Source organism: Synchiropus splendidus, chromosome 2, assembly GCF_027744825.2.
Source record: "Synchiropus splendidus isolate RoL2022-P1 chromosome 2, RoL_Sspl_1.0, whole genome shotgun sequence".
Lineage (NCBI taxonomy): Eukaryota > Metazoa > Chordata > Actinopteri > Syngnathiformes > Callionymidae > Synchiropus > Synchiropus splendidus.
In genome coordinates, this window is record NC_071335.1 from 11260749 (window position 1) to 11277677 (window position 16929).

At 40.8% G+C, this 16929-nt stretch overlaps 1 protein-coding gene across 8 annotated transcripts in view; it reads right to left on the bottom strand.

Annotated features, from left to right (window-relative positions):
* Positions 1 to 16929, bottom strand: part of adgrl3.1 (adhesion G protein-coupled receptor L3.1) — a 136062-nt gene that overhangs the window by 42534 nt on the left and 76599 nt on the right. For 6 of the 8 annotated variants that reach the window (XM_053854946.1, XM_053854948.1, XM_053854944.1 and 3 more), the window contains 4 exons: positions 9656 to 10069; positions 9100 to 9203; positions 6224 to 6409; positions 4987 to 5025 (listed from right to left, as the gene is read on the bottom strand). In XM_053854946.1, coding sequence (XP_053710921.1) covers positions 4987 to 5025; positions 6224 to 6409; positions 9100 to 9203; positions 9656 to 10069 — 743 coding nt within the window. The remainder of the gene's footprint in view (positions 1 to 4986; positions 5026 to 6223; positions 6410 to 9099; positions 9204 to 9655; positions 10070 to 16929) is intronic. The other 2 variants (XM_053854949.1, XM_053854943.1) reach the window with 1 other exon arrangement.

A 16929-nucleotide genomic window follows, 5' to 3' on the forward strand; every position in this document is an offset into this window, starting at 1 on the left:
CCTGCTGATTTCCACGGCAACAAAATGTCAAGCACATGTGTGGATTATGCTGACAACCTGCAGGTCCAATGAAAAAACTCGCTGGGCGAGTTTTAAGTGAGGTAACTGGTTCCGAATGTTGAAAAAGAGGCAGCTGGTTTTCTTGCTAAACCTTCAAGATATACCATATTTGTCTATTTCTATCTGAGCACCAATGTCTGAGGGGATTCTTTTTAAAGGGTCAGATCTCAGCTTGTTTAACGCTAAATCATTGCTCCTAAAAAAGAAAAGTTTTAAGATGCTGGAAGAGTGACTTATAAACTGTGGTTGCTGCTTAGAATCTTAACCTTTTTCTTCAGGTGCCAAATAGTGCAGCAGATCTCTGCAGCCGGGGAGAGTAGGATAAGTTGGATGCCGCCAGGAGGGTCACGGGCCTCTCCCACTCTCACAACTTAACCTTGAACGTGAGATTCATTCAGTTATCAGCCAGAGCTTTCATTTCTACATCAAAGATGTCCTTGTTCTTCAGCTAGACATCCATTGGTGGATGTCTCTATTAGACCTGCCAATCATGCAGTAGAGCTTTTTTGTTTGTCTGCTTGTTTGTAAACACAAACACTCAAAAATGTGGCATTTTCAGGGTTGGTTGGAAATGGACCAGCGTAGAATTAGTTTTGAATTTGGTGGTGCTCGTGAAGTTCTTCTGAATTATAATCATTTGAAAGATTTCCCTGCTGGTTTTCCATTGATGACATGGACAGTTAAAACTTGAATCAGTAAAATGAATTGACTTTCATGTGACATAATGTGCCACTTAAGTTCATTGGTCATTGCGTCAACACACTAGTAACCACTTTTTTTATTTTTTAAACCATATGGCCCAACAAAACCATTTATGTGTCATTAATTTTGCTGTGGTTTAGAACCACCCCACTCACAGTATGTGACAAACGGACAAGGTGCAAAACAGTATAGCAAAAAACAATAGTGAGGGAGGAGGCAGCAGTGTTTATGTTCTTTGCCTTAATGGAATCCAATTATTTTGTGTTGAAATATTGGTCAAGAAAAAAAAATGTTTTTAAGTTTATTCTTTATTCTTTTTATAATAATTTCTAATTTAGAAAGTTATTTTTTTTAAAATGTTGCACTTTTGGGGAAAAGAGAAATTCCAAATGTACAAAAATGTTTACAACTACTATTATTGTTATTATTATTATTATTATTATTGCTCCGGCAATTAGAGTCACAGATCAGAATTTCATTGTAAAATTAAAACACATTAAATCCTGTTGGGCTAGATAAGCCGCAGATCAATAATTCTAAGCTGATCCCAGTGAAGCAGTGTTTCTCTCAATAAAATATTTCACTGAACAAAAATGATGTAGAGCACAGGATGGAGTGTAGAGAAATGATGGAGTGTTTGTCCTGATTCTGTTCGGGTCGGTCATTCCACCCCCGACTGCACTTTGCTGCAAGTGGTCAGGGATGAGCCTCCTCAGTAAATGAAACAAATATTATTATATTTAATATGCATCTATTAAAAAAACGCAGAGAGGTTTTTGTGGTATTCTACACATCCATATATAAAAACAAAAGAGCCGGAGAGAAAGAAATGCCTGTCAGGTACGTGGACGCGTGCACAGAGCTCCATGTGTGTGAGTAAGAGCATACAAGCACAAGAGCATGTGCATAGACACAGAGCAGTAAATGGGGCAGAAGGGAAAGGCTTTGAAGCACTGGGGTAATCCAGCGTAAACAGCAGCAGCAAGACAGACATGGGGCTTTGGTTGCTCTTCTTCTTCCAGCTACAAGCACATGTGCACGAGTGGTGAGCGCACACACACACACAGCGAGACACACTTTGTAAAAAGACTTGATGTTTGATGGATGCAAACGTGTGAAGAAGAAAAAAAAACAGATCCTTCCTCCCTTGACTGAGAAAGTGCATGTTTTAAAGATGTTTTCATCAGGGAAGCAGGCTTATCTGCCAGTTGTTGTTAGAGTTTCTCATCCCTGACAGGAAGAGTTTGAAGCTAAATCAGGCTTTAAATTCAAAGTATTTCTTCGCTCCGTCCTTTCATCCGTTCACGGAGAAATGACATGTCGTCATCGAGCGCCGCCGTCTCCTCACTGCACTGGAGATTGTTTCCTGATTAGGTTCCTCTGACTGTACCCTCTCACTCGATGTCCAAAGCCCCCCCCCACCCACCACCTCTCTGTGCCTAACCATCCATTATAGCACCCAACAGCATCAAAGTTCCGCACACCGCCAACTTCATCATGAATAAATTGCCAATTTAGAATACATGAAACAAGTCCCAGGCTCCCCAGTGAAGTGGGATGACTGGCGTGTGCAGGAGATGGGATGAGATAAATAAAATAAGGAGGGAAGGAGAGGGAGAATTCCATTACCTCTGCTCTCTATTAGGAAACCCAAACCGCCTTCCTGCTCTCTTTTTCAGCAATTAGCTCTGCCGATAATAAAGGAGGAGAGCGCGGTGCCACAACACATCCCTGATCACAGGCATTTCTATCTGCCCGTGCAGACGACTGTTTCGCTTCAGATCGCAGGGGCCTATTACAACAGTCACTGGAGGAGTAGTCGCCGCTCACTCAATGTCGTCCAAGATCTTTACCTTCCACTTGCTATTCTGCCATGAAAACTTTCCAGCCCCTGAGGTCATTTACCCAACATTTATGAATTTATTCCGAATACGTGTTCGTGCCAGTGTCAGCTCGCATGCACTCCTAAGCCATGTTCTATGATGTGACATTGCTGACTGGTGCTGACACAACCAGTTTTCGGGAGAGAGCGGCGAAAAGCCTGCATCAGGAGAAAAAGAGCGACCCCGTCGTCTGTGTGCGAGCGGAGGAAGAGCGGCGGGTGCAGCGGAATAAAAAGAGGGACTCTGCAGTCAGCTTGCCGCACATGAATGAGGAGCCTTTGATGGTATAAATAGGGATTTCCAAAGACCAGCGTCAAGCATCTTTACATTCTGATCGTGATAAGTAGCAGGACTCGATACGACTCATGCTCTGTGAACGCTGCTGCTGTTGTTGATCTGAACAAAGCGTTGTTTTCCTTCACTTGCACCACTGGGTTAGACAAGGTTTTTTTAAGCCTTGTGTTTTAGGAATTTCACCTCCATTTTTCGGCCAAAAAACTTTGTTTGAATTTTGAAGTTAATTGTAAATCAGAGTTAAAAGCTAACAACACAAGGGGACAATATTATTTTTAATGTGTAATAAAGTGTCGTTTTCAGTCACCTTTAGATCACTAGACACTTGATTGACGGGAAAAACATTTTTCATCTCAAAAAAAGTATAAAATATATATTATATATAATTTGACAGGCCCAGATTTGCATGGGCTTTTGTCACTAATAATTCTAGATAGCTTTAAAACATACACTTCAAACAAGATTGGCCAACGTGTATTTGTCTCTGGTCTGTCTAAAAGGCGCCTCTATGTTAGTGGGATTATTGGTCAATTCTTGAAGCTATTTCAACTTTTTTTTTATATATATTTGCAGAAAACATGTTCTAGAAATTTGCATTATACCTAAATATAGATAAAATTACTTCCTGAACAGAGGTCCTAGACTAGAAGTGGTGTGGACCAGTGGTTTTCAAACTTTCTTAAGCCATGGCACACTTGGTTCATTGAAGAAAAATCCTGAGGCACACCTCCAAAAGAACCTTGACCAAAGCGTAATAGTACTTTGTTGAAAGTCCTGTAGAAAATCCCTTTTAATTTGAGAAAAATTGTAGGTTCTGTCACTCTATTTTGCCATGCTTTTTACAGAAACAAATAAGAGAAAATACATTTGTTTATTTCAGTTTGGAGAATTTCCAGATAAATCTTTAACATTCTTTGTCTCAGCTTGCTCATCGCCATTGATGGATTCAATATCTATTCACATTTTGGAGCACGTTTATTTGGGCCAGCATTTAATTTCATGAAGCATATAAAGTTTCGGCTCTGCAGACAGTCTTTGGTGTCGCTTTTTTGCCGTACTAGAATAGTGTGAAGTGTAATTGCACATACACTCATGACTTTCTTTTTAAATTTCAGGAAATTGATACACTTTACGTCTTTTCTGTTACACACAAAGACAATGTCAATAAAGTTATTATTTATTGTGACTAGTTCTATACTAGTACTACACGAAACATTTACTTCTTCCTGCGGGGGGCGCAACAGAACATAACTGAGAAGCCCTGGGTTAAAGGCACGTCACTTTAAAACAACTCCAAGTTGTGCATTTGACCGGCTTCTTCGCTGCCAGTGTGTGTGGGAAGAGGGGTGCTGCTGCTTCTGATGGTCATGTCAACGCATCAGCATCGATCTAAAGTAAGAATGTGGCTGAATCCATGTCATCTCCTCATGTTGGTAGATCGTCAACATGTTCTAAATGTTCATGATTTCATTTTCATCATATCAAACAATAAACAAATGAGGTGGAGCTGGACCATTTCCCATGGCACAGTCATGTGACACGGCACACAGGTGTAGACAACGATGAAATATGAGACTCTATGATCATTACAAAAAAATAATAATAATTTCAACAAATGTAAAAAAATAAGTAAACTACAAAACTTCTCTTGCAATGATACAAATAATCTGACTGGGTCAATAACAGCCTATTCATTTACACAACAATTCAATAGCAAATCAAGCCTCAGAAATGAAAATCAAGCCAAAAAAAAAAAAGTCTGATCAAAGCCACCAGTGGACACTTTGCAACATGTAAGCAGTGCAGTGCAGGTGAGCTGTTCATGGAGCTTGGAATAGATCAAATGGAAATCAAAAGTGATTTGCAGCAGCATGGCATTGAAGCTGTGCTTACAGACACACTACCAGCAACTCAACTGGATCCCATGCCGGGTGTGAAAACACATAGACGCGTATACAAAAAAAACCCCAAACTAAACAAACAAACCAAAAGAAAAACAAGGTGATATGGCGGCGGAGGAACTGACAATATCAGGAACATGAAATACCTGTGTGAAAAACCTGCAGGACCTTTCTCTCTTCTGAAGCTGTGAATTCAAACAGTCGATCTGTTAGCAGTGGACCACATTTTTTTTTTATCACACACACATATGCTGGCACTCTCATCCTGGCACACCATTTCCATATAATAGATAAAGCAATACACACTGTATTACACACACGCCTGTGAAAGCACTGCATAAATGGACATGATACATTGTAATACAGGACAAATTCAGATATCACAAAGGAAATGTTTAAGATCAAGAATGCACATATATCAATTCAAAACGTGATACTACTTAGTAGTTTTCATGCGGTGTATGAGTGACATGAACTCAAACCAAATTTGTATGATTTATTCATGGACAACTTTGAGTTTTCTCCAGAGATATAACTTCAATTTCACATGCTGATTGTTTTACACGAGTGAGCTGACTTCTTAATGCTAACTAATGTTCCTATTACTTGTGTGGCTGTCGATCTGTTTTCCACCAGAGTCCCTGAGAGAGAACAACAAGCAGGACGGGATGCTTGGTGTTATTAGCGCGTGGGTCTGGCTCTGTATTTGAGCGACCTGCTCTTTCAGATACTGCTTCATCGGCCAGACAGTCTGGGGGGACAGTAGCCGAAAGTGCCGGTGTAGGGACACAGTCACAAAGGATTTCAGTCTGCGTCTCTGTCCGTTGGTCAGCATCGAGGCGTTCCAAGAATACAGACGACCAGAGGGAGTGCTCCACAAAACACTTTGTTGCTTCGCTCAAATGCAGAGACCACTGCACACGCTGCCTCGGAGAATTTCATAAATAAAGTTTGGGATTCTCTGATTGAGTTTTGCAGTTTTGTTTTCAGGGGACAATTTTGTCCTTTAGATGATTATGAATTTAAAAAATCTAGTAAGCAAAACGTACAGTATATGGTGCATCACAGAGGCCACCGAGAACGGTTATTATTGTTATTAAGACCCAAACTGAGCAGCTCTGACAAGAACATTTATTAACATCCTCCCCGCAATTGAAAGAACTTAAAAGCAGCGCAAGGAAAATTGTGATTATGAAATGTAATATCTGATCCCCAGCGATAATGATTGTTTAATTACACAGCACCAGAAACGAACAGAAACTCGCCTGCTGTGTTTTATGTCTTCTCAAATAACAAACAGAATTTATCACAGCAGGAAGGGCGAGCAAAACTCTAGTCTGGCAACTTATATTGACTCAACTTTTTATCTCCTAACCACAGTACCTTGGTGAGGCTGCGGGCAGCGCTGTCCTTGCCTCCGGGGGTGAGGTTTCTGAGCTGGACATCGAGCAGTTCGACCAGTTGGGCCATCGCCCGCACTGTTGATGGCACATCTCCAGGACGCAGGAGCCCTTTAGTCTGCTCTGCCAGCTCCCTGGCAACGATCGCTGCTGTTTCACCTGACCGGAGCTACAGCAACACAATGAGAAAAAGATAGCGAGACTGTTGAGAGACAGAAACAATTGGGGATTGATTGTTGTTGAGTCAGATGAGGAGAGAAGCATCAGGAAAGTCAAAAGTACAATAGGTTTTACAGAAGAGTTGAACGACAATGAGAAGTGAGCGAAGGTACCAAACTTTTCTTTGCTGAATCACTTCTATTTCTGTGCATCACTTACTGTAGTTCCACTTGTAACCCAGAATTCATGTCGGAAAACTCAACAGTAAACGCAGGAAGCGCTTCGTACATGAAGCACGTAAATAAAAAGGGGAAATGTAATTTAACACATAATCTGAAGTGTTAGACTACAACCCAGCTGGTTCTGCTTTGAAGAGTTTCTCACACCAGGGATGTTACTAACCTTGTGGTTCAAACCTTGTACAAAGATAGTTGTAAATGAAACATGAATATTATAAATGCAGTCGGCATGAAAGGCTTCAAAAGAATATTTATCCACTAAAGAATCAAGGGGGGGGGCGACTCACACTGAAGATTTTATTTGTTTGTGGTTGGAAGGATGTTGTCAGTCACTCGGAGCACCGGGACCATTACGCGAATATTAGCCTCCAAAACCTCCTGCGATGGGAGAGTCAGTTATTGACTGTTTCTGCAAGGCGTGCAACTTTGACTGCGTGTAACACTCGGTCCTCTTGCACGACTGAGTTTGACGGCCCCTGTGTTACAAGGTTGAGGGGTTTCAGTAACCTTATTATTTTGGGCAGAGACTAGAGCTCTTCAGGCGTGCATTTTATTTACTGTTATGTAAATATCCTTGAACTTCTATTTACATTATTTTTACTTTGACACCACATTTTAAGATTTCTAATACACATTTCCAATAAATAACTATTTAGCACTGCCCTTTGGAAAATGAAGGTCTTCCAGACTGTTTCTAATACAGAGACGACTAATGTACAGCTGTGGCTTTATTATATTGTAGCACATGTGAGATCTCAAAGAATTGAGTAGATTTATTCAACTAATCCCCACCATGACAAAATGAAAGCTGCCATGCCTTCAGAAGTATGTTTTTTTGTTTCTTTATTTTTTGATAGATGAAATCTCACAGGATGAAACAAAGCGACAACATGTATCATGGAGGCAGATACGATTATGATGGTTTTTGTTTTTGGTGGGAATATCGAGGAACCCACATCAACGTGTTTCACTTCTTGCTTGGCTACATTCCATTTCTGGAGAAGGGCTCCACCACTGTCTCACAAAATCCAGGCAGAAATCCTGATAAGACTACTTGTTTGTTAGTGTTTGAAACTTCTACTGAGGATCACACAGTCTGTAGCATTAGCTGCCAAGCTACTGACACGCCATGATGACGGTTCCTGCGACTCCATTTCTGCATGCTTCGGTCCAGGTGCAGCAGGATCAGTCAGTTCAGTCAAAAACAATAACCAAATCAGCGACAGTTGAGCGAGGGCAGAAAAGATGATGCCAGCCAGTCTCCAGATATTGTGTCAGAGTTGCCAGTGTGATGGCAGTTTGGTCCGCAGTTTGCTCTTATCTTCTTGCTTTGTTTGTTTTTTATTTAAATTGAAATTTAAATTAAAAAATAATTCTAGTTTCTATACTTTTTAAAAAGACATTTTAAAACATTTAAAAAAGATTCTTAAACATATTAAAAAGGTTAAAAAAATAAAATTATGTATATATATATATATATATATTATTTTTATTTATTTATTTATTTTTTATTTATTTATTGACATTTAAATTTCAATTAAAAAACAATTCTAGTTTCTATACTCTTTAAAAAGACATTTTAAAACATTTAAAAAAGATTTTTAAACATATTAAAAAGGTTAAAAAAATAACGTTATATATATATATATATATACGTATATATATGATTTTGATGTATGTGACATTCTATAAATGCTAAAACATGGTAAAAACATTTGTACACTATTAAATGTCGCATGTGCAGAAAAGAGAATGGTGAGGTGACAACTGGTTGACATATGAAGCCATAGTTGACTAACTTGTCCATTATAGTGGACTACTCTTTGCCAGAGGCAGGATTAGACGCCCGAGGTGAACCATCCCTCGTGCACCCTGACATAGATTGCGGCCTGGGCGGTCACCCACATTGCACATTGCAAAAACCAGGCCTGGTTGTTGCAGCTATAATCAGCTGCTTTTTCTGGCCTGAGTTCCCTCTCCCTGTGGAGGGGATAAAATGGCAGTAGTGCGAAACAGAAGTCCAGACTTCCTTTCAATTTACAGGTGTCACATGTCAACAGGTACCTTTGCGGACTTAATATTGTCAACTTGAGATGCATAATAAGTTAATGTGAATTAAAAATTGAGTTTAAAGATTTGCCATTCTTACAACTGCAGTCTTCTTCAGGAGTTGCTCTTTAAAATGCAGAACTCTGTTTGACAAAACTGTGTATAAACTCATGCAAAAGAGCAAAAGTCTCGCTCCTTTCACAAGCTGCAGCCTCAATGCTCTCATTGGACATCTATGTTTCACCATTTAATGTTAGGGTTAACAGATAGGGATGGATCTGGGACCTAAATTGGTCCTTAGGGTCAAGGTTTCTTCAAGCGTGAACATTCCTCTCAGACAATATCATGACACACATTCTGAAACTGGGGCTCCGAGGCAGCCAGAGGGGCTCGCAGAAAGATTCCGACTCACTTTCTGCATGATGTGGTTAACCCAAGGCGACGTGCAGTTGCTGAGATCAGGGCCTTCAGTATCCCAGTGGCCAAGATGGGCCATGCACATGTATGTGGCCACGCCTGCAAGATATGCCAAGTTAAAATCACAAGACAGCGTTGACATTAACCAGCAAACACAAAGATTCTGCATTAGCCAGAGGATCACTGAGCAGGAGTGCACTCGTGCTGAATTATTACCGTCATTGAGTTTTCTTCTTTCTTCACATAGAAGAAAGAAACTATTTGAATGTGTTAAAAAATAATCTCAGTTAAAAATCCTCATTTAAATTCAGCTTTGATTTGTTCGTGATAGTAAGGTGATGCCCCTTTTAAAGTGCCACAGTAATTTCCACTGAAGCCTTCGACAAATTTTAATTCAATTGTTCCTTCATGATCAACTTGAAATTCAATAGAAAAAAAAATAAATCACTCAAAGAATGTCGTAAAATGATTTAAAAAACGTCATTTTGGAGTTTCCAGAGATTATAAAATGTAGAAAACAGTGACTTATATGCATGCCCTTTCGTTCTCACCCAATGTTCCTACTGGGCACGGTTGCTTGGCTGTCTGGCCCTGCTGAGTTCTGGGCCACGATATGTCTGCGGTCACCCGAGGAATGCAGAAGTCCTGCGGAGGAAGAGCAGGGGGCTGAGGGGCGGCTGGAGGGACCTGCACTGGTGGATAACGTCCCGCTTTCTGGTTGGTGTCCGGGATCTGATTGGTATCAGATGATGAACCCCCGGCAGGAATGACTGGGGGCTGGCGGACCGTCGTCGTGGTACGGTAACGCTGGCCGGGAGACGTTGTGAGGAGGGGACGAGGAGTCGTGTAGTAGGGCGGTGAACGGGTGGTGGTGCGGCTGGTTGAGGATGACGAGGAGCCACCTCCAGCATACGGCGGACCTGCTGCGCCTCCTCGATTCGGCGGGATCAGGGGAGAGCGGTAATCTATAATAAGAGAGGGGAAATAGGTAGAGTTGATCAAATAGGGAAACAGAATGCGAGAATAAGTCAAATAACTGTTCAGAAATAAAGACAAAGTGTCACAGGGATATGCTGCTCTTTAATCTTTCATATGACACCTGCTTTAATGATGCTAGAGTTAGAAGAAAGCTGCAAAATAACTGAGCATATTAATGCTCCTCCATACGCGGTCTGGGCTTTCAAACTATTCTGATGAGGGTTTTTTCTGCTTAACCTGGCAGAAACAAACATCCTTTCAGTGTCATGCATGATTTATACCAGCATGACATCATGAGTGCCAAGCATGCTAACACACACATGGCACACTGCTGGGCGTAAAAAGGCATGAAAACTCATAACCTTCCCACTTTTTATAGGTTTTTACAACTAGCACAGAACCTTAGGTTTTGGCGGCCAATATCGCGGGATTTGCATATTAGACGGACAATAACATTTTGAATGACATTAAAATAAAACGATGTTTTGAGAAATACAGAAGTCTTACGTTACAGGATGTAAATAAACATTTCACACCAGGGGTTTGCCACAGCACATCAGTCCCCTTCACCTATCTGACTCACACCAGTCCTCCTCACTCCTCCTTTCCCACATGAGCAGTTATCTTCCATTATATGCCACGGTATATACAACTGTCGAAACGCAATGAAACCTTTCAGATAATTTCGAATTTGCTATCGAAATAGCAACGCATTTTCTTTTGTCCAGGAAGTCCATAGCACTTTTCTCCTCCCGGTGCTTTATTAAGGCCATAAAAAGACACACAGAAAGGAATTGATGACATCACTCAAGGCGCTAACATTTGTTGAGAGGCAGGGGGTAGCAGACAAACAAGCACTCGATCGCAGGAGACCATGCCTTCTCAGAAAGACACCCGAGTGAGGCTCAGCATGGCAGCATTTATACACTAAAAGCCAAGCAACAACAAAGCAAAAAGGAACTATTAGTGGCTGCCTCTGCAACCACACTAAGCTAATACGTTGACAGTACAGGACAGGGAGAATAGGAAGAACAGCTTTTGGATCATTGTTTGCTTTTGTCCTTCCATAGATACTGTACCAGAGACTGCGGTCACACGCAAGGATTTGCCCAACTATGGCAACAGCTCGATTACGATGAAGAAGAGAGTCAACCGTACTAGTGGATAACGTCAGCTCAGTGCCACGCGCTGTGAGCTCTTTAGTCTTCCTGGTTACACACGCCACAGAGGAAAGAACGTGCAAAACTGGCAGGTCGTACCGAAAGCATTCCATCACCAGCAACCATGCCAACATGCTAAAGGTATTGTCATATCCTTAAACCAACAAATCACACCCTCCGATCTTCTTGTGAGAACTAACAATCAAAACGATCCGCGTGAAGGTGAAAAAATACACATCTGCAGAACAGTGTCGTCGTGTGCGACGTTCACCGACGTTCACCGACGTCCACAAAGAGAGAGGAAGTTACACGCATAGTTACAATTATCAATTGTTTGGAATGTTATTTGACCATCTTCACGTCTTCACGTTACAAATCTGAATTTCTCTCCAGGAGTTGGAGTAAGCTGAGTAAACTGAGTCAATAATTCTGTTTTCTGGGCTGCTACGTAACACTGCCCACTGCCATTCCCTGGTGCAAGACTCACGGCCATGCTGTCAAATAAGCATTCAAGCTTCATACTTCACACATACTCTGTCTTCTGCAGCCCCCACGTAACTCTAGGAAATCAGGTCACAAGCTAGAAGAACATTACACCGACTTACACACTGATGTGGGGCGGAGTCTAGCACCCATAGCTTCCTGAAGACGGTCACCATCAGACTCTGCATCAGTCCACCATGAATGTTCAAGGCTGGCTAAAGGTGCTTAGCCACCTCAGAACCACCAACCAGGGTGAGCTAACCAGGTCTGCTGCTGGATTTTACCCCGTGGCAGCGAGTTCCTCGACCCTTCAGGAACGCAAGCCATTCTTCTGAGAAGCCAGTGACCCATTTGTCGCTCAGATCAAGCAATGTTTTCATCGGCAAACATCACATCACAACAGAAATAGTCTGCGATCTCTTAATCATGAGTCCTACCAACAACAGTTCCCTTCAAGTGTTGCTATGGTACAGCGGAAAGGCGTGACGCTTGAAGTGCGATCATGTGAATTTATGGGTGGGAGAAAAAAAAAAAAAAGGTGTTTATAACATCATGTGCTGTTAACCAAAGCTGATCCCTTCTGCTATCTTTAATTATCGAGACCTGCATCCTACCTTCCTCTTCCTCTTGATCTTCCCACTTCTTCTCCATCTGTCTGCTTGACTGACAGCCGTGTAACGTTGCCTTGTACGCCCTGTTCTCTTCCTCCACAAGTCAATGGAGTGTTTCCTTTACCCAAACTGCACTGCTCTGTGTTCCTGAATCACTGTCGCCCGGCCTCATGCATTCTCCAAGGGACATAGCAATCAATCACGCGTGGCAGCGCAGGCCCAGAGACCAGCCGTCAATCTTCCTCTCTTTGGAGCTCTTACTTTCTCTGCGTCTTTGGTGAGTGGATTCATTTGAAGATGAGGTGATAAACACGGGATGGTAGCTGGAGGTAGACTTACACACCAGCCAAGAGGTGACTGCAATTTACCGCGCCGGCTCTCTATCGCTTCACCTCCTTCTGCGTGTTACATTCTGAAGCTGTTTTTGTGTCCGGAGGATGCTGCACCCACAATACCATCACATGATGAGGTCAAGCTACAATACAGTGACAGTGACAGTCTTCTTTTTTCCACACGACACTGAGGCATAAATAATAACTATAAAATAATGTTTTCCTCCCAAAATAGCCAACAATAAAATAACACTCTTTAATACCCGTGAAGGCTTAATATGAAAAGACACTTTTTTTCCGAGTGTCATAAATTCAGTTCAGACCAGTACAAATTTAATGTGATTCAAAATACTTTTTTTTTTTTAAGTTGACCTTGGCGGGGCCCCTTTCTGGACACTGCTGAAAGTAGATGTTATAGCTAATAACCAATACAATTATGTATTGGGCTTATTTTTGCTTGTTCATGGCAAACGTTTGTGATTTCATGAAGCTATTGCTGCACTGACATGTCAACAAAACTGTCAAATGACCTGCTCGCATTTATTGCAGCTCTAACTTTGATTTATGACATCGGCCGCCTTTCTTTTTTACTGTTAACAACCCATCTATTTTGCTCTTCATCAAGCATGGGAAAGACACGGTTATGACTCAATATGCTGTAAACTACTTCGGGGAGCAAGCATTACATAACATCCTGAAACATTTATACACATAAAGGCTAGAGGTTGTTCACATGGTGACTAAACTGCAGCAGTGGTGCCCAAAGGGCCTCGCGCTAATGCACAATAACAAGTCACAACATAGACAACCTGCCACACAGATGTGAGGATTTGTGAGTTTGCTTTTGTATCTCCTCCAAAAGGAATGTCAAGGTAAAGGCCAACTACATGTGGAGGGTGGTGGAGTTTGCGCTAGTATGCTACTACTACAATAATAATAACAATAATAATAATAATAAAATAACAAAAATATAAAATAATAAATAAATATAAAAAATAAAAAATATATATAAAACAATAAAAATAAAGCCCCAAAACATATATACATGTTGTTACAGCAGGTCAATATCAACTTGTCACAATAAAAGCAGAAGGAAATTATTTATGAAAGCCTTTCATGCGTGCAGCATGGTCTTTTAGTGATTAAGAAAAGGTGAGATTGCAGTCGATTGTGTTCTGATAGTATTGAGGAGCATTGTTCACAAGGCCTTCAAACTGAGTTAAGAAGATCAACACCTCCATCAGCACTCATTCTCTGAAAAATTACAGTTTTCATGCAGCAAGTGACAGCGGAATCCGTGTTGGGGCACATATCATTATGCAGTTGTCCAACAGGAAATCTAAACCTCACACTTCCTGATTATTTCGCTGCGAAGAAATGATCTCATCTAAATGAACACGGCTCATTGTTTGATTATATCACTGAAAAAGTGCATATTTTAAACCTGTTTCCTCATTATGGATATTCCTATAGACAAGGAAGTTTCACACCGGTCCAGTTGCCTTAGACTTGGCGAACTCATATGTGAACTCCAATGCAGGGGTTCTTAACCTTTTTGATCTCGGGCCCCACCTTTTCCAGACCAAATGACTCTGGGGTGCATACGAGGAATAGAACAGACTCACGACTGTGATTTCTGATTTCACAATTACTGTTTTCATTTGTGTTCAATAACCACACATGTAAAACCTAGTGAAATGACATGAAACCATGTGACCAGTGCAAAGATATATGTCATTGAAAAATCTAACCAAAAAAAAATACACTTGATGCAAACTGTCGAGAAAATTTGAAAAAACTGCACGTCATGAACAAAATTCGGAATAAAAAATATAGAATAAAATAATGTCTAAATATCATAAAATATTTTGTTTTTCATAAATAAAGACTGAAGAAGATAAGTAAAGTGTTAATGAAAGTATCACATTACAATGTTCAAATTAACTGCTGGTTTTTACTGCTGGGGGCGCCATCACTTTCTTTATCATTTTTTTCTTTTCAAGAACTTCTCCATAGTTGGTAAATGGTTGTCATGTCAATTCAATGACACACTGCTGCCACCATATGTGTGTACTGTGAGGAGTACAGTTCAGTACTACCTTTCTACTGGTGTTCTTGACATGGCTGTTTTGACATGCAAAGACACACTACGCGTGAGTTAGTCTTAGAAAGCGTGTGTGTGCAGAGAATAACCAAATATGACACATACTTTGATCAGCAGCCTGGACTTGCTGAATCAACCAGAAACATAATAACAACATATGGAAAGGACATAGTGCACTGTTTATATCTGGACCTCATGAGATTTTCAGGAGTTCAGCAGTTTCACCTGTGTGCTGTGACTGTCGGATTGTAACAGTCCAGCAGTCAAGGATAATTTATACGTGATTTATATATCTATGATTAAAAATACAATCTCATCCTGTACCATTTTTTAAATAAAATTTAGAGCGAAAACAATTTTGAAGTAGTGCAAACCCGTATTAGAACTGAAGAATGAATGATCATGAGAAAATAAATAAATAACAGCAATAGCAATGAATGAATACCTACCTTTTTACCCACTTCATTAACATGGTAGGTCCTACACGCACAATGCCCATGTACAATATATTGTTTTGCAGTATGTTAAAACAAGTTTGCAACACCTTCAAACTAGACACCAAGGTCAAAAATTTTCACTGGCAGGTCTGAGTAAGATTTTCATTCCATGATGCCTTCAAACAAAACATGTAGTCCAAAAAGCTATAGTGCATTAAAGTACAGTAGATAAGCCCACAACAGAAGAATTCTGGTTCTGTTGGCACCAGTCTGCTTGGCCACGGTAGGTAGGCTACATAATGTTTTACATTTTACGGAAGGCACCAGTTAGGGTTAAACAATTTGGGGAAAAAAACAACAACTTTGAACTGGGTTTAGTATGACAATATTGTGATTGCAGTTTGGCATGCAATTTTTTCGAAGGGTAAGGAGGGTGTGTTTTCTGCATTATTCACTAAACACAAGCAAAAAAAACATTGTCTACTGCACGTATACATGGGAGAGTATTCTCCATCAGCTGTATTTTCTGCCTTTTTGCAATCAAACATTCTATTTTGCAGCAATTATATGAACACCTCAAGAAAAAAAAAAACAACACTTGACGCCCCCCGGCAACAGGCCGAGCATATGTGAGGAAATGTTACTTTTAAGAGTTGCTCAACAACAATGCTGGAGAAGTTTTGGAAATAGTAGAAATGATCGTCTCTCCTACGTGTGAAGTACCTCACTGCGCACAAGAGCACACTTTCAAGTGTCACAGCTCCTGAGGCAGAACAGCAAAAAATAGCTGCAAATTGTGATAAAGCACAGCCCCGACGGCTAAAAGTCGCAGGGATAAACTCACATGCACGTTTGTGTGGTGACTACATGCACTGTGAGCAATTTACTTACATCTCTCTTCCGCTTTTTTTTTTAACTCTCTTTGCTTAAAATCTGCATACACACCAGCAAATATACACACACACACCAAGGGCTCTTTGCAAGTGGTTTCAGCATGCTGATAAGACAGAGGAGCACTTCAAAGAAACGATACGAGGAGACTCTTAAAGAAAAAAAAAAAAAGAACGAAATAATTAAAGCATCTCACAAAATGGCTGGGAGTTAAAACCACGTTGCACATTAAGTACTGGTCTAACAGCTGAATCTCCTCCACAGGATTAAACACACCTGCAGGAACTTTGCCAATTACATACTTGTTCTTTCTTCTCCGGGAAAGTTCTTTTATGCTCCGTTTAGGCGCGGGCGACTATTTTCAGGAAGGGACATATTACCCTCCCCATTTTCAAAAATAATTGCGTGCACACATATCTGTTAACAGAAAACGTGTACCAAAAGTGGAGGTGGCAGTGTAACCAGAAGCTCCAGCCCACAGTAGCCTCTCAAAATCCCGAAAATAGCAACAGTGACAGCTCTCTGCTTCTTGACATCCAGAGGTGTCCCCAGGTGAAATGTCCGCCTGCGTGTACCAAACAAAGTAGGGCTGTGTCTTGGCAGGTATCTTGCGATATTACGATATGTATCCCGATACCGGAGTAGCAATCCCATACATTGAAATATATATTGATATACTGTATTGCAACAACAGCCATAATTTTAAGGAGGTGAATCGGATAACGCAGTACAACATAATGTGCATGAAAACAAGTGTGATGATGTCCAGTCACGTATCTATGACTTAAAAATGAATATAGCCAACTTAAATATCAAGACAATATCACAC